The sequence below is a fragment of the Heliangelus exortis genome, chromosome Z, assembly GCF_036169615.1.
Source record: "Heliangelus exortis chromosome Z, bHelExo1.hap1, whole genome shotgun sequence".
Classification (NCBI taxonomy): domain Eukaryota; kingdom Metazoa; phylum Chordata; class Aves; order Apodiformes; family Trochilidae; genus Heliangelus; species Heliangelus exortis.
Window position 1 is genome coordinate 41,547,472 of NC_092454.1, and position 25,744 is coordinate 41,573,215.

The 25,744-nt window shown below is 38.1% G+C and overlaps 1 protein-coding gene across 2 annotated transcripts in view; it reads left to right on the forward strand.

Moving 5' to 3' along the window:
• Window positions 1–25,744, forward strand: part of BNC2 (basonuclin zinc finger protein 2) — a 323,651-nt gene that overhangs the window by 279,553 nt on the left and 18,354 nt on the right. For both annotated transcript variants that reach the window (XM_071730322.1, XM_071730323.1), the window contains one exon: window positions 19,182–21,148. In XM_071730322.1, the coding sequence (XP_071586423.1) occupies window positions 19,182–21,148 (1,967 nt within the window). The remainder of the gene's footprint in view (window positions 1–19,181; window positions 21,149–25,744) is intronic.

Sequence of the window (25,744 nt, forward strand, 5' to 3'; positions counted from 1 at the left end):
CATGTTTAAAAAAACACACATCCAACATTTTAGACTTTAGCCCCTGTACTCAGCCCTGGTAAGGCCACACCTTGAGTACTGTGTTCAGTTCTGGGCCCCTCAGTTCAAGAAGGATACTGAGGTCCTCGAACAGGTCCAAAGGAGGGCAACCAAGCTGGTGAAGGGACTCGAACACAGATCCTATGAGGAGAGGCTGAGGGAGTTGGGGCTGTTCAGCCTGAAGAAGAGGAGGCTCAGGGGAGACCTCATTGCTCTCTACAGCTACCTGAAAGGAGGATGGAGCCAGGCAGGGGTTGGTCTCTTTTCCCAGGCAACTCTCAGTAAGACAAGAGGGCATGGTCTTAAATTGTGCCAGGGGAAGTTCAGATTGGATATTAGAAAGAATTTTTTCACGGAAAGGGTGATCAGACATTGGAACGGGCTGCCTGGGGAGGTGGTGGACTCTTCGTCCCTGGAGACATTTAAAAAGAGACTCGATATGGCACTCAGTGCCATGGTCTAGTGACTGTGGCGGTAGTTGTTCAAGGGTTGGACTCGATGATCTCTGAGGTCCCTTCCAACCCAGCCTATTCTATGATTCTATGATTCTATGATTCTAACATAACTCTGTCTTTGAGTCATTCTCAGATCGAACTCCTTCCATTTACAAATGTTACAAAGCAGAGCTTCTGGTGCAACTTTCCTCTGCACATTTGTATAGCGTAGTTCCTGTAGTTCTTGTGCTGTCATTGCCTTTACATACATGACATGGAATCTCTGCTGACAGATAAGAAAAGCAACATGTGCTGCCCATAAGCTGGTGGCCAATGAAACTGACAAAACCTGGGGCAGATTCTCTCCGGTTCCATCATTTTGAGAGTAGACTGCTGCCTCCCTTCTCTTCTTAAAATGGAAAATTTTTAACTCTCATGGCATTTAGGATGCAAACTTTCTAATGGTAAGGATTTCTGGTGGCATTTATATTTTTCCACTTTATTTCCATGCTTGGTCTTGGTGTAAATGCAAGAGAGCCAATACCAAGAGATTTTCTTCCTGTTGCATTGCTAAACAGTTTGGGTTTCCTACACTACTAAAAAGTTCTCTTGTGGGATTTTTTGAGATATTGTGGGATTTTTTGAGAATTTTTTATAAAATGTTTTCAAAGACTTGCATTGTTTCTTAATTATTGCATGATTTGAGGTGACTGTGTGTGTGAAGACAATGTTTTGCAGCTGTCACTTGAAATTAGGACTCATTGTTAATAACAACACCAGAAACAATATGCTTGGATGCCTCATTGTATCAGCATCTGATAGAGTTGGGACATCTGGAGGGAGTTGTAATGGTGAAAGATACAGTTTTTGATAGATAAGCTTACTACAGGTTAATTTTAAATTACATTATAGATATATGGTGACACTTAAAAATCTCAGTCCACAATAATATACTTTCCTAGCCTTTATTACAGACAGTATGATCAGAATTAAAGAAACATGCAGAAAAAGAGACTGCAACATCATGAAAAATCTCTATTATTTTATCAGTGAATAATTAGGTGTAAAAAGGCATTGAAGGTCACTAATGTGGTTAGATTTTCTCTCTATTGACACCCAGCCTCAGTGCATGAAGTACACAGAAATCTAATCTCCATGTTTCCAGCACACATGCCTTTTCCTCACTGTTGTCTGTATAGTATATCTGCATCTAGAAATTAACTGATTTTGTCCCTCAGTTGAACAAAGTTTTACATCAGCAACTAGTTGCACTGGCTGCTTGACTAAGTAAAGTAAAATAATCTAATATCTGGAAGGTTGAAATTTTGGATTTTGCCTATGAGTTCTTTTAAATAAAAAAGAAGTGGACATGTTAAGTGCTGTGATTCAGACAAAGTCATTGCCCTGTACTTCCAGTAGTTTCTCAACCATTTTTTTTTTTTTTTTTTTTAGTTCTCCCCAACATGTAAAACACCACCAGTCATGCACTGTAGATTCATAAAAGCTGTGAATATTTCTAGTTCTCTGGCAGGTAGAAGACATTGTTATGGCTTGAATACACTTACATCTGAATAAATTCCCAGGGAGGCTGAGAACCACTGACATGGTAGGTATGTAAAACCATGTAGCTGACATCAAGGCCTGTTGAACTTGTGTAGCCTTATTGAATCAGTGGAGCGCTCAGTCCCCAGTGAGGCAGATGTCACCAGCATCTGCATTCCTGACAAGCAGCTACACCTGAAGTTCAGGGGACACTTACATCTGCTAAGCCCTGCATCACTGAAGCTTCATCACAGGCTTTGAAAAGTGCATTTTCAGAACTAAACTAGCAGCTTATATTTGTTCATTGGGTGTAGTGGAAGGAGTCATTAGAGTGCAAGTTCTACAGCCATGTTGGCTCTTTAAGGGCCTTATGTATTGTGGTCAGACTCCAAATGAGACTTTTTTCTCCTGATGATAACTTTATACAGGAACTAAATAATTCTAAAATACAGTCAGCGGATTCCTTCCCACCAAAACATTCCTATATAATGCAATCCAAAAAACTTATTATTCTTTCAGGGAATTCTGCCTCATTCTGTTCCCATTTGACTAGAAAGCTTTTACCTGGGCAGTATTAGAGTGGTGATTAAATAAATTTAAATAACAGGTAGAGTTCTCTAGGAAATGTAGTTAAAATACATGAAATGTCTATGTGTGCATGAATACATAATTATTTCAAGTCTGGAGACTGTTGTCTTGGTTTATTTATCTTTGAACCTGAGACATACCTATTGCTATGCCTTGCAGTCTGTGCCTGCATTCCTTCAGCCCTGGCTAATATGTGGGCTTCTTGTGGTGAGGCTGAAATTCCGCTGCAGGGTTTGAGTGGAGAAACTCTTGTGGTTTATGGCATCATCGGTACCTTGAGATGGAAGTGGGGCTATATGGAAATAAATCTTCCTTAGAGGGCTCTGTACAATACAAAGTGCTTAAAAAATACTAAATGAATGCTGCTTTTACTGTTCTGGCATTGGCCCAGCCAGTGCTTGCTTATGGATGATTATACTATAGGTGGGTGATCTGCAGCCACAGCTTTCACCACTCTGGTTGAAAAATAGGAAGAAGAGGTGGGCAAATGGTAGTAGAGGGAGGAGGCTATTGCTTTATCTTCTCTCCTAGTTCTCACACACAGGTTTTACCGCATCTTTCCAAATTTCACCTGTCCTCCTGCTGTGAAAATGCAGCTTCATTCTTGGTTTCCCTATGTTATTTCCCTCCTAAAACTGCAATTGAGAAAGAACACAGCCTGGCTTTATTTTATTCCATATCCGGTCAAAGGTCGTTCATAAGTCATGCAGTACCCACAGTGCCTTTTTCATGTGACTGTAAATTCCGTGTTTTTCACTCCTCAGATCAGTAAAAAGGCAGGTGTAAGCCACTGCACTGCTGTCTCTTCTGATGTACGGCTGCTGCTGTTTGCTGTGTCCTTGCCCCTATTTGTGTACCACAGTATAATTGTTAAACATGCTTACACTGCTGTGATGTTCCTATGGTGAATCCTGCATTGTAATTTGATTTGATTAATGGATTTTAGAAGGTGTAGTCCCTTCTGTCAAGCTCATGTGGATTGAGGACACCATTTTATAGGTAACCTTGCCTGTTGAGCTCGACTAAATTGAATTAATTGTTCTATAGTTCACTTAAGAAAAAATTTAGAAAACAAATCCAGGAGCTGATCACATAAGAGCACTAATGCTGCATTTCTAATGACTTGGTAGCAATCATTTCTTGCTAAGAGGACCCCATGACATACAGGTATGCTTTCCATAATGTAGAAATGATAACTCTATTTACTGTGAGTTTTACAGATCTCCCAGAGCTCTGACCTTACTGTCCTTTGTGGGAAAAATTGACACTGGCTTGTTGTCTTTAGTTCCCATTTGCCTTTTTCAAGACTGCAGGAATATCAGTCTCCTGCTTTTGGTGGGAACAGAGCTAATTCTCTTCTCAGTATCTAGAATATGTTTTGGATTTAGCATAAGATTTGTATGAGGAGAATGTTGACAATGAATTGATGTTTTCAGCTGCTGCTAAGAAATCAGGGACTTTTCAAATTCCCATGCTCTACTGTTGTGCAGATGCACAAGAAGCTGGGAGGGAGCATAGCCAGAACAGCTGAACTCCAACTCACCAAAAGGATATCCCATACCATGTGACATCATGGTCAGTGTATAAAGTTGAGGGAAGAAGAAGGAAGGGAGTGATGGCATTAGTCTTCATAAGTAACCACCGTCACATTTGATGGAGACCTGCTTGCCTGTGCATGGCTGAAAACCTCCCTTCTGATGGGAGGTAGTGAAGGAATTCCTTCTTTGGCTTTGTTTGCATACACAGCTTTTGCTTTACCTATTAAACCATCTTTAACTTATGAATTTTCTCACTTTCACCCTTCCAGTTCTCTCTCTCATCCTACCCTAGGCAGTGAGCAAGCAGCTGCTTGGGGCTTAGTTGCTGGCTGTGGCTAAACCATGGCAATCACCTTCTGTTGGTTCAAGATTTTCTCTCTTACTACCACAGTTGGTCCGAGCTCACTACAATCAAAGTCCTACTTTCTTCTATAATCTAGTTTAACAGTTTCATTGCAGACATTGCCATCACTGAGGAACAGCTGAAAGAGCCTGTGATTGCTAAGGGATTTGCTTGGTTCTTTCTTTTGTACACTATGATACCTTCTCTTTGCTCCATTGTGTAATTCACAGAGCATTTGGCCTCAGATGAACACATACCTTTATGCAGATTGCTAGCCAGACTATTAATTGTTTTCTTTTAAAATAGACATTTAAGGTTAATTTAGGGGCTGAACTGTAATCTGTTCAATTTCTTGGGTTTGGAATGCACATTCAGTATTTCATTTCCACAAAGATATATGTACATATGTAACAAAGGCCATTCATATTATTTTGAGGATTTAATTTAGCCTCTCAGTAGAATGCAATAAATAGATAGGGAATAAAATATTTGCATCATCATGGCTATGGCCTGAGGAGTTTCATACACTACCATAACCTTTTCATCTTTTCTTTTGATATACAATATCAAAATCAAGAGGCTTGTAATCCTCCATATATTGATTTTTTTATTATTAAAAGTGAAGGTTGAAAGGCACCTTTAAGCCTGCTTTATCAGCTACACTTGGACCAACTTTGGATGCCATTTCTAAGAGGTGGAGAAGTGCCAAAGATATTAAAAGTTACTTCTTGCTTGCATTTTGAAAAGATATTCTTACTACTGTCTTTTTATGAAAAGAATTCATTTTATTTGCTTTGCAACAAATATTTTTATTCAGAGGAGTCTCTTCTGTATTAAGTGGTTTGTCCCCTGGGGTAAGAGGGTGGCTTGTAAAGTTACCAAAAGAAACTAAACTTGTCAGTATGAGCAGTGTTATTTGCTTCAAGAGTTTGTTGTACTACAAGTAGTACAATGACAGTTTACTGGTGTCCATTTGGGGAAGTGGGATTGGTATTTTTATTTGAGAATTATTTCACTTGGGATGCTCTGAACATAATAATGCATGATTGAAACAAACACAATTCAGTGTAATAAGGGTCCTTTGCTGAGAGGAATGAAGTACTAGAAAAGTTGTTCATTGACTGATCATAGCTTACGTGTCTGAATATCACAGAAGTGACTCATGCTGGCCATGTCCTACTGTCCTCCACTGAAAAAGGGAGCATGAATGTTACTGGAACTCTCTAGACAGGCTCTTTGTAAGTCTGTCTTTTCTTTTCAGTTCTTCTGGAGCTCAGTTAATTTAAAACCTTACTGCTAGAGTTGTTTAAATATTCATAAAAGCAGGTCAAGTTCACTATAAACTGTTTATTCAATATTACATATATGTAGGGCTCCACTGATTTCAGCCTTCACACTTTCAAAGTCTGCAATGTGTTTTTCATTATAATATCCTCATGAACTGAAGGAAAATGTTGTATATGACCATTTTAAAGACAAAGATCTGAGATGTGGAAGGACCATGATTTTTCCAGAATGCACAGTTGGTGGTCAAGTCTAGGAGTAAAGCTCTAGTTTCCTCAGGGTCTCCCATCTTCACCTCTTTCTGTGAAGTTACAATAGGAAAATAAATTGAAAATGGGAAAAAAATGGTTTTCTTTCCAGGTGAAAAATGTTTGTAGTTTATAAGATTTCTTTTGGATGTTGTAGGTTCTCTTTTAAATCCTAAGAACAGGTACAGTTCAGTCAGAATGAATTTATAAGCATTTAAGTAATTCTGACCTGTAGTTCAAACGTTTACTCTGGAACTGCAAATTGACCAAAATAACACTTTTTGCACATGAACCAAGATCACTTATATGTTCATGTCCATTATATCATACCAGGCCATTTGACTGGAAGAAGAAGATGGGTGGCATAGGCCTCAGCATGGTTTGACTCTGAAGAATTTACTCAAACAGGATTTCCATTATGTTTGGAAAAATGAAGTTTTGTCTAAATAGAAGGTTAGGTCAGTGAATGGCATTTGCTATTCTCCAACATTTATCATTCTCTTGCTTCTCTCTCTCTCACTGAGCTTATTCTTCTCTCTGGTCCCTATTGTGGACATGTATCATATCTTCCAATGTCCTCTTCAGCATGAATAGCTCATGAAAAAAAATTGTTTCAGTTCTTCCTGTACTGTAGTTGTGAGCTGAAAATGATATCTTAAACTCCACAGAGTGTGGAATTCTCTGGAAATTATGATTGATATGTGAAAATCATGGATTTGGTATAGTCCTAAGCATTTACATTCCTCTTAAAAATCTATTAATGAGTAACGTTGTGACATAGCTGTCTTGTCCAGACCATGTACACTTTAAATTTTATAGTATTTTCTTGCTTGTCTCAAACATTACCACCTGCTGATCTGTGTCCAGGTAATCTATCACTTAGTTTTTTGAATTGGTTTTAGATCAAAGGTACATACTTTCATTTAAACGTAATAGATCTCAGGCAAACCTGAATAATACCTATGCAAATAATATTCCTTAATGACTGGAGTTCTCTGCAAGTACCCTGGTATCTCTAGAGATTGGTCGAAGAAAGCTGATGAAACCCAAAATGTGAAAGAAAAATTGCACACTATATGGACTTTTTAAAAATATCCTAGCTATCATTAGTAACTGTGTTTCTCTTATCTGCTTTCTTAGCTGTCACCTAATATAATTTTTATTATGCCAGGCTTTTTGTAAAAATTGTCCAGTTAAACCAGTCTCAGAATTTCCCCTAGATGCAGTCAGCATTGTTTCTCTGCCCTTAAAGGTTAATGCTGTATTTAAGACCCACAGCTGTCTGCACAGAAACAAGTAATAATCCTTGCCTGCATTTGGAGGGACTGCCAACTTGCTTATTACGAATAAGTAACACTGCTGTCTTGCAGAGGTTCTCTGTATTAGCAAAAACCAGAGGTTAAAGAACCTCCAAATTCAAAGAGAAGTATTAATAATTCAGAAATGCATTTTTTAAAATAATGTTGTATGTGACAATAAAAGTGTTCTTTGTCCTTAAGCATTTTAAACCATCAGTCTCCTAGCACTTTACCATCAGCCATACTGGTTTTACTTTCCCTTCAGCACAGAGAGAAAATAACATACTTAGAGGGAACGTAGAGGGTTACTGCAGCACTTCCATTTATTTCTGCAGTGGATACCCTGCTGAAAGTTGCATTGACTGAACACAGGACAGACACAAAGATCAATCCTAGTGGGACCAAAACCCTTGAGGTAGTGCTTACTCAAAATCGATCAGTCTTTTTAGTTATCCTTGGCAGTGATCACTGTTACATTTTCTAACCATTTTCACTACAGCTTTTTCTTCCACCTTATACTGAGAGCATGGTCAGAGGTGCTGTCCTCATCCATGTTCAATTCAAACCACCATTGTTTTCAGTAATATCAGTAATTTTGTTATATCCCAGTCTGTCTATTCTTTCTAGATATGACACCATCGCAATCCAACAAAATAAAAGTACACTTTACTATGATAAAAAGATTTCCAATGCTGTTATAACCTGCTGAGTTGCAGTAAATAATTGCCAGGGGTTTGAGAATTCTGACATTTCCTTTCCCTTTTACAGCAGCTTAAACAGCCTTATATTCCTACCCTTCAAAAATCGTATTTCTGATCCAATTTGCATGTTGTCCTTCTGACTTAATTATTTTTTTGTTTGTTTTGTACTGCACTACTTAGAAGCATGCGCTAAACATGTTTTAGGATGTGTATAACATGGGAATGTTTGCTGTAGAAAGGATATCTGTAAAATAAAAAGAAAAATCAAATACATTTTAAATATGCTAATATGTAACATTACCATATCAACGCATATGTAATTTTTGAATGTATCATATAGATGCATGTAAAGTGTGTCCCCAGAGCTGATAAAATGTGTTACTATATAACCTCATTGCAGGATGCAGAGTTGACATACCCATTGCTATGCATTGGTTTTCCTGCAAGCTGCCACAGCAGGCAGTTTCATCCAAGGAGCTAAAAGATCATCTCATTCTGAGAATCATCCATTTGCCTGGCAATCACGGAAATATCCTTGTTCTAAGAGTTAAATGTCAGGTCTGAGGGAGAGTGACAGTATTCCATTTCTGCTCAAGCCAGTGGTGAGAGGAAGTTCATGTGCTGTGACTGCACCAAGCTTGAGGAAATGAAATTTGTAGCCTGGGTCACAGTAACAAGCACACTCATTACTAACACTTTGCAATTAATTTAATTGCCAGGAATACAAAACCTATAATAAAAGGCCTTCTCTGACTCAAGAGAGGACCTTCCTAAGACAGTGGAAATACACTGTCTGTGTTGTAGTGTTTGCAAAGAACTGTGGCTCCTAAGGCCACATCATCAGCCGTCTCTCCAAACCAATTTAGGAAGAAGCATTATTTAAAAAGAAGCCCTTTTTCTTTTTTTAGCATTCTTTACCATAGACATGCTTTGCATCTCAGGATTGAGTATTGATGTGCTTCTTAAGGGTTGGACTTGATGATCTCTGAGGTCCCTTCCAACCCAGCCAATTCTATGATTCTTGTTGAGATCACTGAGCTGTCTTTGGTGAAAGAAGGAATCAAGGTCCAAGTCAGCTTTCTTTCTCAAAGAAGGAATTCCCTTATTCCAATGATGGCATACCAGCAGAGTACTCTTAAACATGACTTGAAATTGCTTTAGAAAATGGAATATACCAGGAAGCTGCTATTTGTCAATTCTGCTTTCCTCTCCTGAGACAGAACTACCTCAATGCATAGCGGGTCAGTTGAACTCGGAATTTTTTCTCTACCTCTGTTGAACTCTAATTACACCAAAGAGGTGAATCAAAATGCAGGATCTGTGGAAAACAGTAGGCAATGTGCTAATTTAATTTTTTCTTTGTTTTCTCAATCAATACATTGACCTAGGTGCTGCCTGCCAGATTTGACTTTGGCACTGAGTTGTCCTTTTGAAGTCACTAGAACTGGTCAGGACAGACATCATCCAAATTATTAATCTTCTTTGACATGTTCTGAATGCATCTGTTAAGTAAGCACTGCTTGTGGTTTTATGGATGCTGCTTCTGTTCCAATTTGTGTTTGTATTTCTCCGCTAAAAAAAAAAAAAATCTTATGTGACTGTGGTCAAGCCCAACAGAAATTATTGAAATCACCATAGCCCTGAATATGAGATTTTTTGGAAAATATCACTGGTTCATCTGTCAACTGTTAAATTAGCAGAAAAGTTCTGAGGAGGTAACAATGGAATTGCTACTACTGTAGCTTTCTATATTTCTTCCGTTTTACTGCCCTTAGGTTTTAGCACTTCAGCGCCTTCTTCCACCACACTGTGTCCCATCCACTACTAAATATATCTCCTAAAACATTCAATATTTATTTACTAATTGTGATCAGGCTAAAATTCAAGTACTGTGCTTGTGGGACCTTTTTTTTTATCAGAAGCCGTATTTAAGTGATGACACACAGTAATTTGCTCGTTCTTCTGTCAGTGTAATTTACAAGGCAACGACAGATAAACATAGCTATACAAGATTCATTTACACTGACACAATGGCAGATACACAGAGCAGAACCCTGCCTATGAGATAAAGTGGACTGAGTGACTTATGCAGTAATTAGGGGATAATTGTCATTAACCTCACAAACAGTAGTTTACCCATATTGTTTAAAAGGCTCCAGGATGCATAATGACAAGGTAATCTGTCAAAGCGCTAGGGGGAAATATTAATAAGATTTGTGCAAGCCTGGATAGAAAATATGCAGAAAGCGGCCACATTAAGCTAATTGGTGGATGAATATACACTTGTAAAAGTGCTTCTAATGGCACGTTTGCTGCTCTCCAAATGACTACTGTTAATGTGGAGAAGTGGGCTGCCTAGCAAGTCAGGACTGCTGGGACAAGAGGGTATTAAGACATGCAGGCACAGTTATTATTACTTTGTACACTGTAATATAATTTCTCCCACTTTCTTTTGCATTTCAGTGCCTCTTGTATGTGCAAACAGATCACTTCATGTACCATAGCATTTTTATATTCCACTGACCTTCACCTCTGTGGTGTCACTTCTGCACCCTGCTGTCTCCCTTTTGCATCACATTGCCATCTATGACACACTTGGGTTTTTTGGTGCAAATTTTTTAGGTAAACATTCAAAATAAAAAGGCTTCATTAAGATCATGTTGTATATATTGCAAGTAATAATGCATAGTTCCCTAATGAATACTAAACAGGGAAATCAATCTCCTGGTTCTGCTGCCATTCATACACCCACTGCATAGTACAGCTGAATCCTTATTGAGGCATAACTTGGGTTCAGACAGAAAAACAAGCATGTTATGAAATCCAGTTTATGAGTATAACTTATTGGCACTTTTACTTCAGTATATTTGTCCTTGGGCAACTTCTCAGGTCCTTACAGTGCCTGTCTTTCTGCTAATTCCTTACCAAATTCTACGGAAATTTTACAAGCTTGGGAAGACTCGGCCTTTGTTGCTTACGTTTTCCAGTTAGGATTATGGCTTTAGTCAGTTTTGATTTGAAGTGAGAAAAGGACTATCTGATAATCTGATTTGACTTCACTGTTAGATGTCCTGCCCTTCTTTTTGATGCAGTCCATGTTAGTTGGAGGAATGATGTCAGAAATTATTTGCTTTTATTATCACATTGTGCACTGAGGAAGGTCTTGGCTGAAGAGAGCCTGGGTATCTTGTGTGACTAGGTATACTGCAAATAATAATACCTCATTGGTGCTCTTGGGGAATGTTTCCCATTCCTCATAAAAATTCTGTGTCATTCTTTTCAGTGTTGGTGAAACCAAGGCTCAGAAACAGAGGCTTAAGTAGTTTACTAAATTTACAGAAAAACTGTCAGAGCATAGAAAGTGTAACTTTACTTCTCAGTAAGCACTGACAGTAAGCAGGACTGACACCGTACAGTAAATCATCAAGTAATTTCAGGGACTGAGAATAACAGAGCAAATTCTCTTATATGGCCTACCAAACAGGCAATGTGTATGCACAAATTGGTGAAAGTGAATATGAAAATAGCTGCTATGGTTATATGCATGCTAGGTATTTCCTACCCACTTACAACAAATTGAGTTGTAAAGTTAATTTCTGGCTGGAGTAATTTTAGTAGTTCACCGTATTTGTGTCTCTGTTTACATAATATCCTGAAAAGTTCCCATGGCACTTCTTACAGCCTGAAATTTTTGCCTTCACGCACTGTGTGCTTGGTAATTTGGTTGCCTCTAGGAGCCATATCTGCCTAAGGGCAAACGTTCTGTTACTTGCCACAAGTTAGTGGCAAAGCTTCTTTAGAGATATTTCAATGTATTTATCATTCTCACAGGTTGCAGAGAAGCAAAGGTATCAAAGTATTCTTCTGCATCTGGGGTCCAAGGTTGTGGATTGAAAAACTGTTTAACGAATTTGAATACCAAATTTTCATTAAATCTTGAAGTTCTACCATTTGATGAATGTGAGAAGAAATGCCTCACCTTCAGTGTGCATTAAAAAATGTCTTTGTAAGCAGATACCATAAAGCACCTCATCACCTCACATTAACTCTTCACTTAGGAAAGCCTTCAGACATCTTTTGAAAGTCTAAACCAGAACTGATGCTGGAGGGAATAAATGCTTGCATTTGAAAATTTGTACCATTCTTGAGGGGAGAAGAGCGAAATAATTGGGAAGTGGCACTGGTATTTCAAAATAAGTGTCAAATAATGAGCTAATGACAACTTCTGAAAGATTACTTTGGATCTTCTACTTCTACTTTGGATGCAAGAAGAGTGTCAGGCTCTCACTGTGTTTATATTCTTTTCCTCCAGGGAGGTTTACTGCTTAAAAAACTTACTAGGCACCCAATTGTAAAGATGCTTGATGTAGTTGCTGTGATTAAATGAAGCTCAAACTGCTCTGATTAAATATATTGCAGCTTCACAGTGATCTGTCATAGTTTTAAAAAGAAAAATGCTGTCTGCAGTATTATTCAGGAAAAAAAAAATCATCATCTTGTGAATTATACATTCTTATCTAGTCCATAATCAAGAACATTCCCTAACAAAGTGAATATTTTATCAAAAGTCAAACAATATGTTTTAAAAATCAGAAGCACTTAAAACTAGTGCCCTTGCATCCTAATGGTTTTATTGGAGTTGCAAAGGTGAATGCACATTCATGAAGGAATGTGCAGAAAGAGTTCAAATTAGTGTTTCTTTTCAGTAAGAGGTTATCTCACCTACCCCCAGTTTGCATGGATCTTTTACAGTTAACATTTAATACAGTTTCATCATCTCTCCATCTCTCAGGGAAATCTTTCAAATGTATTTTTAAGGTCGGTGAATCTGAAAAAAATTAAAAGGCTTTCTACAAGTAGGGGTGCCCTATGAGGAATTTCTGTTCTCGAAAGGAGTCATGTGTTGGGGATCCAGCATTTTCATTCTGCAAGTTAGCCTAGAACCAGCAGGTTGCTTGTGCAAGGGTCTGTGCTGCTGGCATATGTCTTTGGGATGAGATATAAAACAGAGGACCTGCATACTTTCGGTCAGTAAAGACCCTGTAGGCCATTTAGTGAGATCGTGGGTGGTTAACAGCAGTGTCCTGGCGAGGTTTCAGCTGTGGTTATTGCATTCCACCTCCTTACGTTCCATCTGCAGTTTCAGCAGGACGTGGTGTTCCTCACTTTCACTCTGAAACTGTTGAGCAGTGCTCCTGTGTGTCATTACACAGCCTCTGTGCTCCACCATGGTGGTACACTCACGATATATAGTCAAACGTATTTGGCTTCATATCACGTTTCAGGGTTGTTATGTCAAAATTACTTTTCAACGTGGTCAGTGGAATTACTCTGGATTTAGCATGCATGCCATTGCTCTGGATCTAAAGTGCAGCCAGATTTGACCCACTCTCTACAATATCAGTTAGTAAATTTTGCAGTTTACATCTTTGGGGGTCACTTTGGTCTAAACTCAAAGCTTTTGACTGCTGAATAAATAAGGAGACCTGGTGTCTAAGGGGCAACCAGAGCAAGTACTGTTAAAATTCTCTCAGCAAAAGTAAATGTCAGCTTGCATATAAATAAACAGAATCTTCTTCATATTACTGTTTATTTGAATACTCACTGCCAGAGTAATTCTTGGTGATACTTTGAGGAAAGAAAGCCACCTTCTCTTCCTCTGCTGTGAGAAGGTGGCAAAGAAAACAAGTCCAACTGGGAAGAGAAAAGTGGTGTCAGGAGGGAAGATCTATCACTTTTGATTTTTCTAGCAGAGTGAAAGTTGCAGTGGAGCCGAAAGGTAAAGATTTCCATTACTGACGGAGAACTTGGTAGTGCTGTGCTGTGTTTGTTCCTGCTGCAGGAGTATAACTCAAGGAAGGACTGCTGACACTTAAAACATGGGTTTGTTCATATGGTTTCAGTTGGTGAAAGGGGGCTGGTGAGAGGTGGATGAGAAGTGACAGATGAGGGCGAAAAAGTTAACTGTGGCTCTTTGCAGGCTGTGTTAACTCTCGTATCAGCTGCACATGTATAGTCACACTGAGAAAGTATGCACACCTTCTCTTCGTGTTTACAGAAGCAAGGGTGAGTTAGGTTCAGCATCGTAACAACAGCTCTCAAGCAAATGAGTGACTGTGTGTGTGAGCGTACATTTCGATGGAAAACTAGATACAGGGCTTACTTCTGTCCTTGCTGGAGTCTGTGGGAAGTGGCCAAAATGAACAAGAAATGTTGCACATTGCCCCTTCTGTACTAACGTGAGTTGGTGTGCTGCTGCACACTTTTGGTAACTTTTACCCAGGAGTATGACTACCCATAGTTTAACAGCTTGAAATTTAATTGGGAAGCAAAGAGATGCTCCTGGGAAATTCAGCCAAACAAAACAACAAACCCTAAATCATGGAAATTATGTAGGCTTTTCTTTATTAGAAACAAATGTTGATTTTTTTTTTTCTGTCTGCACCCTAATTAAAACCATCCTCTGCAATTACAGTATGACCAAATTAATCTTCCAGTCTGCTTTTCAGCTGTTACAGCTGCACTCAAAATGTTTCTTCAAGATCAGCTAGAAAATATACAGCTCTTATAAAAGAGGCTTATAAAAGAAAGGTTTCTGATTAACACTAGGATTAATTATATAATCAAACCTGTATCCATATAATATTTTTAACATGGATACCTAGCTGATATGCATCAAAAGTGATGTTTTATGGTGAATATACAAACTTACTAAAATATGAGGGCTAGCAATGTATTTTTTCTATGCAACTTCCAGCAGTTCTCAGGATTCACTGCAGTAGTGCCCTAAACTAATCCTTGAATGCTTCTCAAAATGTAAGACTTATTTAAGAAGCAGTTTTACTTTTTTTAACTTTTTCATTAATTTCAACTCTTGTTTAATCATATCTCACTATGTATTCAGCCAAATGTCTATATACATTGTACCTATGCCTAGAAGTTAGACAGTAAGATAAAAATAGAACTGCAGAAGGCCTGTGTTATGTATGTGTATATACATACATGTGTCTGTGTGAGAGCAGACATATGAAATTACCTGCAGGTAATGCAGGCCAAGAAGCCGGTGAATCTTCACACACAAAATGTGAGTTTAAGCCAATTCATTTCCTAACAAAAACAAAAGGTTTACACTGTATGTTTATATCGTATATTTGTGTAGACTATCCTTATTTTATAAATAGGCAACTTTGTGAGGTTTTAAAGCTGAGTTGAAAACTTGAAATTTGTAAACCTTAAAGTCCCCCAGGAAGTGAGAGATCCCCCCACTTAAGGTCCTAAAAATTAGAGTGATCTTTGTGTCCACTTTCAGTTGTAGCCTGTCTGTATCATCCAAGATAATAATTTTGACACCTATCACTCGTTCTATCTAACCCAGAAGTCTAAAACAAGATGTACCCTAACATACCAACGCACATTTCTTCCTAACATGCAGTCTGCAAAGATGAAGAGGCAGGTTCAGAGTGATTAACCATGTAATTACTTCATAGATCTAATGGTGTAAGTGTAGATGTGAATCTGTATCTACACAAACAGAGTCAAGAGTGTATTTAGAGTTAGGAAGAGAATGTTAAGAGATTAAAAGATTTTCTCCATCAGAAGCTGTGAAGAGTTACACACAAATGTAAAATAAATAAAAATAAAACAAGGCTGAATATGCAAAGAAGGAAGAGCATCACTGTATGCTGTGTAGATTGGGCTTCTCTACTGACTGGCTTAGAGGTGCAAGCTTTTAGTGGTATCTCTGTACACACTGACTTCCTTCTACACATTGTCACAGGAGGCTTGGCTTAATCAGTTGTGAACTGAAAAAAGGTAATATAAAGTGGAACCTTTTGTCATGAAATATTTAAATATGGATATGATTTAATGGCTTTGGGGAGAAAATTTAGCATGAGAGATTGTAAGAAACAAGAAATCGATTAGATGTAAGAAAGGACTTGAACCTCTCAAGTATTAGCATATACAGAGAGATCCCTAGCTAGTTATAGCTTAATTCAAAGGGGATAATGGTTAGATTTTTTGTTAATTTTAAGTTTTATCAAACAATGACATTCCTATTCATTCTTCATCTACTTTTGGATAATACATACTTACAATGATTTATGGAAAGCCATCATGTTGTAAATATTGAAGCGTATGCTACAGGGTATCTGTAACTAGTGGTGTGTCCTCTTTGAAATACATGCATCTGCACAGTTTTTTGTTAACTTTCGCTAAAAAAAAAAAAGCCAAACAACTTCTTGATGAAAATTTACAAGATGCAGCTTGATATAACTAGTAAAGGTGGGGAATGATCATCAAAGAGCAGCTTTCTGATCCCCTGCTGTTTCTCTGGCAGTGAGGATAACCCCATGACAATCACACCCATGACTGCCAGTTTCTCTGCTGAGTGGAACTTACCAGGGTCTGGCCCTACTCATTGCAAATCCTTAAGTGAAACAAAGCATGGTGGTGTCTCACTGAGAGGTAGACAACTGCAGGCTTCTCTGAGTTAAGCTGTGGTATAACTCCCCAGAAAGCATGTGGGAGCCCCTCTGTTTGGATAATGCCTGCCTGTTCTGTGCACACTGAGAGCTGGGTGTGCTGCCACTGCGTGAGGGACTATGTGATCCCACCTTCTGCTTACATGTGGGACTGTTACAGGAACTGTATCTACTGTTCTCACGAGTTATTGTCATGCTGGCTGTATTTAATTTTTATTTACTTAAGTATCCATTTTTACAAAACATCCATCTGTTACATAAGCCTGTGAATGGTTTACAAATTAAAACAAAAACAAAACAAATTACTACCAGTAGTACATTACAAAGCAGCCTACAGCTGGCTGCAGACAGGAGCCTTAATTCAATACATGTAAGCAGTGTAAATTAGATGATGTTATTTCCATCTTCAAACACTGTAAGTTACAGTTGGAAGGAATGAATTCTTGTAGCTTGGGTTGAGAAACATGTATGATTTGGTCAGAGGTGACAGTGAAGGCATGGAGACTGAATTCTGAACTGAGTCTGGTCTTGCAATTCCAGGTAGGAGTGACTCAAATATAGAACTGCTATGGCTGTCTGGAAGTTGTGGAAGAAGGAGATGGAACGATCTTTAGATCACAGTCATGGGGAGAGTAGCCAAAGTTAGTTGGATGGGAAAAAAAAATATCTTCAGGTTTTAAAATATGAACCTGTCCTTGATTTTTTTGTGCTGTCAAGGTGGGTTTTTTTACTTCTCTCCTCCTCATTTTGCTTTTATTTCACTTAGTTTTGTTCTTGGATGGGGTCTTATGATTTGGATGTTTTCTACTAGGTAGCATTGACTGCCTGCAAAATAGAGCTCTGTGAGACAGGTAGAACTGGGAGGGCATAGAATGTCAAGAGGTCTACAATGCTTAAAGGTGTTAAATAGATGGAGCTATTTCCAGATAATGCTACAAACCAGAACCAGCATCTGCATTGTGGCGTTTCCTTCATCACTGTGTAAATGAACGCAGAACATTTTCTGCATAGAGATGCTTTCTGAGTCCTTCCATCTGGTTCAGATGGGTAAGATTTTCCTCAATGAATTGCTGTTGACGGTTTCATAGTCTTGTATGGTTTGATTGTGCAGGGTAATGTGTAGAACATTTTTAAGGGTTTTACAGTCACATCTAAGGAACTGAAAAATGAAAGATACATGGTATTGACCTTTGTCATTAATTGCATATCTGGAGAGGTGACACAGACCAAAATAATAAAACCAGCAGTAAACGAATAAATATATGCTTTACTATTTGGGCCAATTGCATTTTCTAGAGAAATGTGAAGGGAGAGAAGAATCAATCCTCTGAAGAATGAAGAGAATAAAATAAATAAAAAAATAAATAAGACCTGGGGAAAAATAAAATAAAAGAAAGGTATTTTTTGGCTTCATAATCAAACAAGACCTATTGCTTTTTGCAATAGCATGCATTCCAAAGCATTCAGATAAGTTTCTGAAATGGAGATTCAAGAACAGAAAAGATCAGAGACAGCACCGTGGAGTACCTTGCAAGGCTTTCAAGCTGTTTAATGCATGAGGAAGCATTGGAATAATTCTGGTTTGATGGCCTGCAACAGTGCTTGTTGGTTGTAGTTATCGGGCTGATGTTATGTCCAGTATTCACCCAAAAGGGAAGATGCCAATAAAATGATGTATTCATTATATAAGTATTTTAATATGTTTTTATCAATACATGATGGAATGGATTGCTTGACATTACACTGCAGAATTTTTAAGTCCTACCTTCAGGCAAATCTCATGCTTACTAGCAAAAATGAAAGTGTGAAATGCTTTTTAATGTATATTTAACAACAGATAGTCTAGTGATTACTGATGTGTATTCTCTCAGGATCTTTCCCTTGCTATCAGAAGGCAATGTTAAGAGACAACATTTTTACACATTTATGCTATATGCATCCATCAGATGCTCACTTTTTACAAATTTTTAACTGTCATTTATAAAGGCTGAAAAAAAAAGTTATCTCTTAAGTCTAAACCACAGCATGATTGTAAGCTTACAGCCAATTGACAGTAGTAGTTCAGTTACACTTAAAACAAGTGCCCCAATTTCTGCCTATTGATACAAGTTTATACTGAATGTTTTTCCATATTGCTGTCATAGGGGAAAAAAAGTAACAAACAAACAAACAAAAAAAAAAAAAAAAAAAAAAAAAAAAGGAAAAAACAATTATGGACTATATTTTAGAAGCAAATCTATCAAATGTATCTATTTAGATCTTTTTTATACTTTCAGAATTTAATATCAATTAAGGTTCAATTTTCTATATTTTACAAAGGCAAGCACAGAAAAGGTTCATGTTTTGTGCTGAACAGTAGCATTGCACATAGATCACTGTTGTTAAATTAAAAGTATTGAAAGCATTTTACATCACAGAGTCCCATGGTCTACATTCTGTTTGCTTTGACATTATTAAACTCAATATGTTTCTCTGACTGTGACTCTAATTACTATATTTGCATGTCTGGAAAGTTTGCATTTTTCAGTCGAGTTCTAGTAACACTGTTTGCACGTTGGTTTTTTGAGCTTAGCGTTTCATGTTCAGGCAGCAGAGCACCTTCTATTGAATTCAATAATTATGCACAATCAATAAGTTTTTTTCTTTCTGTTTGTCTTTGTTGTTTCTTTGATATGGCCTCTAGGATGCTGCAGGCAAGGTGCTGGACCGCTGGGCGATCATGTCCAGGGAAGAAGAAATCATTACCCTTCAGCAATTCCTGAGATTTGGAGAAACTAAATCTATTGTGGAGCTGATGGCAATTCAAGAAAAAGAAGGGCAGGCTGTGGCTGTGCCATCTTCAAAGACAGATTCAGATATAAGGACTTTTATTGAAAGCAATAATCGCACCAGGAGCCCAAGTCTCCTTGCTCACCTGGAGAATAGTAATCCTTCCAGCATTCATCATTTTGAAAACATCCCAAATAGCCTTGCATTCCTGCTTCCATTCCAGTACATAAATCCAGTCTCTGCTCCGCTGCTGGGGTTGCCTCCAAATGGCCTCCTGCTGGAACAGCCAGCTATGAGGCTCCGTGAACCAAGCCTTACGACCCAAAATGAATATAATGAGAGCAGTGAATCTGAAGTTTCTCCTACGCCTTTCAAGAATGAGCAAGCATCCAGCAGGAATGCTTTGACCAGCATCACAAATGTGGAGCCCAAAACTGAGCCAGCCTGCGTCTCTCCTGTGCAGACGCCTACACCCGTCAATGATTTATCGAAAACAGAACACACTAAAAGCTCATTCCGCATTCACAGGATGAGGAGAATGGGGTCAGCCTCTCGGAAGGGAAGAGTGTTTTGCAATGCATGCGGCAAAACCTTCTATGACAAAGGTACTCTTAAAATTCACTACAATGCTGTACACCTGAAAATCAAGCACCGCTGTACTATTGAGGGCTGCAACATGGTCTTCAGCTCTCTCAGAAGCCGCAACCGCCACAGTGCTAACCCCAACCCCCGTCTCCACATGCCTATGTTAAGGAATAACCGTGACAAAGATCTAATTCGTGCTACATCAGGTGCTGCCACTCCAGTCATAGCAAGTACGAAATCCAACCTAACTTTAACAAGCCCTGGGCGTCCACCAATGGGGTTCACCACTCCCCCCTTAGATCCTGTACTACAGAACCCTCTTCCCAGTCAGCTGGTGTTCCCGGCTTTAAAGACTGTCCAGCCTGTTCCTCCTTTTTACAGAAATTTACTTACTCCTGGAGAAATGGTTAGTCCTCCAACATCACTCCCTACCAGTCCAATAATACCAGCAATGAGTGGCATGGAGCAGCATCCCCCTCCTCCTTCAGAGTCATCTGTACCTTCAGTACTGATGCCCACCCCAGAGCCTAATGCTGACCTCGCCCCCAAGAAGAAGCCGAGGAAGTCGAGCATGCCAGTTAAAATTGAAAAGGAAGTTATTGATACAGCTGATGAGTTTGATGATGAAGATGAAGAGGTGAATGACAGCAACACAATGGTGAATGACATTGGTCATGACAATCACTGCCATTCCCAGGAGGAAATGAGCCCAGGCCTGTCTGTGAAAGACTTTTCCAAAGGTGACAGAAGTAGATGCATTTCCAGACCAGACATAAGAAGGGCAGACAGCATGACATCAGAAGACCAGGAGCATGAGAGAGACTATGAAAATGAGTCGGAGTCATCAGAGCCCAAACTGTGTGAGGAATCCATGGAAGGAGATGATCGCCTCCATGAACCTGGTGAAAAATCCATGATGCACAGTGACAGACCAGATGAAAACCACAATGACTCTTCCAACCAGGATGTCATTAAGGTGAAAGAAGAATATACAGACCCTACATATGATATGTTCTACATGAGCCAATATGGTCTGTACAATGGAGGCAGTGCCAGTATGGCTGCCCTTCATGAAAGTTTCGCTTCTACATTCAACTACAGCAGCCCCCAGAAGTTCTCCCCAGAAGGAGAAATGTGCTCCAGCCCAGACCCCAAGATCTGCTATGTATGCAAGAAAAGTTTCAAGAGTTCCTACAGTGTGAAGCTTCACTACAGAAATGTTCATTTAAAAGAGATGCATGTCTGCACAGTGGCTGGCTGTAATGCTGCGTTCCCATCACGGAGAAGCAGAGACAGGTCAGTAAATATTAATTGATTTTCTACATTATTAAATGTGTTGAATTATGTAAGAATAGGTAGTTTAGTATATATGAAGAATTAGAAAGATGCAAATTAATGGCAAGTGACAATAGTGTTCCCTTGACATTGACAGAGTTTTATCACTTTAAGATTTTCATTGTTGCTTGGCATTCAGAATAGTAGTTATTGTACTATTCTGTTAAGTTATTGGCTACATAATAAATGTCATTATTCTTTCTGTGTGTGTGTGAACATGTGTATTGCACTTCTGTTTATAAGCTGAAGTTTTTGTTAAATTTATTTTCTTCTCCTGTAACTTTTAAATTAAGAAAAGTTCCCATTAAATGTATAGTAAATTATATACAGTACAATTACCTTCATGCATGCAGAGCAAATCATATAACTAGGAAGGAATGGAAGGGGTGGATGGGCGGTTGGATGAATGGGCGGACAGATAGAATGAAGGGATTGGAATAAAAGAAAGATTTCCATCCCCATAGGGTCATACAAAAGCAAACAAAAAGCATTTGAAGACTGCTCTTTCTTCTCTTCATTTTTTAAAACTAGCTGCTATGTTTTAGCAAGAACAAGTAAATAAAAAGAAAATTTTTGTCTCTGTTTCTAGTAGAACTTGCACACCTTTCTATCCACTATGGTCATTTAGTATTCTAGTCTTCTTTTCTGCATGTGAGAAACTCCCTTCGTCCCAAATGGGAATTATGATCACTCAGAGAGGAGAGGCTAGATCCCTACATATTTTTAAGATCAGCCAGGGTATATGCTGCTGGCCCTTCAATATGACATCAAGCCCTAGCTATGCTGCCTCAATACTGAAACAGTTGGGTTTAAACAGAAGCAGCTGGGCCTTAAATTCTTAGGTTTGGCTCTGTTTTGGTTTTTTTTATATACTATTCTTTTTGATTCCTGAGGAAAATGTAATATAAATGGAATTTGTCAAGGTGGTGGGATAACACAGTTACTTCATATTTGTGGATAAAAGCTTTCACATGTGATGATGATCAGATTGTCACATAACAAAATCTCAGGTTCATGGAGTGACGGTGAGATTGGATTGTCTCTTTTCCCTTACTTGTGTTTCATATTTTTTCATTACATTGTAAAAATTGAACAGACACAGGAAGGAAATTAAACCTAGCTAAACATTTCACACATGGCTCCTCTTGGTTTTGGTTTTTGTTTTGTTTTTTAATTGAAACTGACGAGGTTTGAAAATGAACATGTCATGTCAAATAGAATGAAGGTGAGTTCGAGTTGAGGATACTGAGGAGCCAAAATTTGCTATTTTGATGAAGAGTCCAGTCCCCAAATATCTCATGTCTTCTGTTAACATTTATGAAATCTATTAAACAGGAAACCAGAAACACATATAGGAATATAAGCTCAAAATTGGTAAGAAGGATAATCCAGAAAATCTGTGTTTCAGTAAGATGAAACTCCTGGACATGAAGCTGGTAAAACTGAATTAAGGCTCCCTTCTTGGGGTACCCTGATAACTGTTATGAGACCTGAGTCTGACAAGGAAAGCATGTGAGTTGGTGGCATAATTTGTGCTGAGTTTAGATGTATGCAACCCTTTTCAGTTACTGAAGTTGCACAGGTTCTGTTAGTCAAGAATTTGGCTTGGTTGGTCTATTTCCTCAGGTAAATTAAGAAAAGTCCATCCTATACTAAGCAAAACAACAGTATGGGAAAAATAAGTGGTTAGCTTTAGGATTTGGAATTTTAGGCAATGTACTTAATTGCAGCAGGAATTCATTGATAGATCATGCTAATAGTAAAGTTAGTATAGTAAAGATTTTTATGTTCCAAGAAAGAGATGACTGTGATGACACACATAAAATATTTCTGACACAAGAACATTATAAAGGGTCAAATTTTGGAAATATTTTGTGAACTACGTATGATGTTCCTGCTAAGCTAATTGAAAGCAAAGCAATAAAATAAAAATCTGATCTGGGAACTTAAAATGCAATCTGCATATTTAAAGACAAAATTATTATTTACATAATATTCTGAGACTTTTAAGGCAAAAGACTTTTGTATTACTCCACTGCTAACATTCATAATATGTTTCAGTCATATGTTGCACTTGCAACAAAAGAAATTCATAGTCATGTTATATCCTTTAATTGCAAAGTCTTAAGAGAATTAATACAGTTTTAAAAATCTAAAAGTATGCTTCTGTTTGTGTGCCAAATCAGACTTGATATAAGTGATCCAGCACTCCTGGTTTGCAAAGGTTGTCTGGAAATGCCTTGAAAGAACCAAATAATAGTCTCAGGGTTCTTGGCAATTATTTCAGGTACTTGAGTAGAAAACCTATTCAAAAATTCTGTGGGCTCACATTTTTATCCCAAAATGCAATATCTAGGAATGTGCAGAAATGAAATGCTTTTGCTGATAAACTTTTTGAATGTATACATTTATTTTAGAGAATTTTCATTACCAATGTATACATCTTGTAGCTCTTCAGATTACAGAGAGCACCCCAAAAATAACTGGATATCTAAAGCTAAAGAACATTGCAAAGTGAGAACTTCTTCCAGACTCTTAAATAAATGTAATTTAAAAGCTCAGAAACATTTTGCTAATAAATACTTCACAAATAGTACAGAATAATCATTATTTGATAATATTTGTCATGTATTGGTGTTCTATTTTGAACACATAGTAAAAATTCTGTGGGATTTGACTAGGTTGTAAGTCACATTATCTTTGAGTAGCTAGAGAAACTTATAAATTCTATGCTTTTAAAATTTTTTTTGTTTTGTTTTGATTGGTTGGTTGGTTTTTTAGTACTACGTTCTTAGTTAATCAGCATTCTAGATACCCCATAACTTCTGGAGTAATTTTATTAATCAAATTACTAGTATTGTATTAATCCTATTATAACTCATTAGAGGTCTAACACTTGAAACTAGTTATGTTCTAAAGGAAAATACAAGTTTATGTGGAGATAAATAATACTGGCTGGTCCTTTTTTTTTTTTTCTTTGGAGGCATCTGTTACAGCTTCAGACCTTTTCCAGTGCAATTCCAGTTAATCAAAAGTTTCACTAGATTCTCCTTGTCCTGTACATACATAGAAGTCCAAATTGTTGAGAGTGGGTGTATCTGTTGTGAAATGGACTTTGCAAGGGTGGAGCTGTGGTACAAACTGCTGGTTACCACAGGCAGCAGATCACGTCAGGAGCATACACAGTGCTGCTTTGACTGAAAGGAGTTTTTAATCCATGACGCAGCTGCAACCTCCCATCGTGGAATGTATCCTGTAGAAATTCATATTAAGGGTTGTCTAAATCCAGCCTCACCATTCCTAAATCATTTGTCCTAAGGTCAGCTCCCCTATAAATATCCTTCTGCCAGAAAGGTTGGTATGTCTTCTGAGATCTTTGACTAAACACTCCTATTTCTTGTAAATTAGGGTCAAGATAACCAGAAGACTCTTGAGTCCTGCCTAACATGTGTTTTTAGAACACAGGGCAGAGAAGAGCAAAGGAGAGTCCCAGACCTTACTGTCAATGACCCAGTAATTCTGTTTCCCTTCTAAAAATTAAACAGTATTGCTTTTAAATAGTCAAGCTCCACTGAACCATATTTTTTTTTTAAAGGGCCCTTTTTATAACCTCCTGAGCTACAAGTAGTATCACTAATCAAATCTGATATATACTTATACTGATACTGATATACTGATATAGATACAAAATCTCTGATCTTTTTGCCAGAGAAGTCTTTTTGTCCTTCTTTTCCTGGAAGCCTTGACACTTGTGAAAAACACTTTTTCTTCCAGTCTTCACAAGCCACTCCCTGACTTAGCTTACTTTCTGAATGTTCATCCATTTCTGTGTCTATATTTACTTCAAATGTCCTGTTGAAGGCAAAATGTTCAAGCACATCTTGTTGCAAGATAGCAACAGAGAGTAAACAGGAAAAGAGAAAAAATTATGCCAGTGGTCAGAAGCAATGTCAAAAGCCTTCTTGAACTGAAGGATATCTTTTCCAAATAATTTTTTTAGATGGAAAAGTGAGAGAAGGCAAAAAGATAAGTTCCTGTGAGAACTGTGCACTTGAATGGAAAGAATTGTCCTTGTAAAGTGAATTCTCCCTGAACTCAGAGGCCATCTGTCCTGTGAGTGAGGAGAAAGGATGTGTGGCCCCAGTGGTTATATTCCCCTGTGATCTGCTTCCCAGCCTCATCCTTGAGACCTGTCCTAGTAGATAACTGGCTTTGCCTTAAAAAGAGATAGGTGTGGTTGGTGCTTGAATCCAGCACTGAGGTACAGCTGCTCAGGGAATGATCCTGGACTGTGAATGAGACTGTGAATGGGAAGAGAGAATGGTTATTTCCTGTCTAAAGAGAACTGCAATGCTAAAGTTTCATCTAAGAGGCTATGTTGGAGAGCACATGCAGATGTGAAGGTCATAAGGTGAGGTTTAGAACAATTGGCTTGATTTCTGTCTTTCACCTTTAAGAGCCAAGAATTTTGTGGTCAAAACCACTGGTGGAACAGGAGGCTGGTGGACCTTTTGCTTTTAGTAAGTCTTGTTAAGAAGTTACAGCCAGATCTTAAAG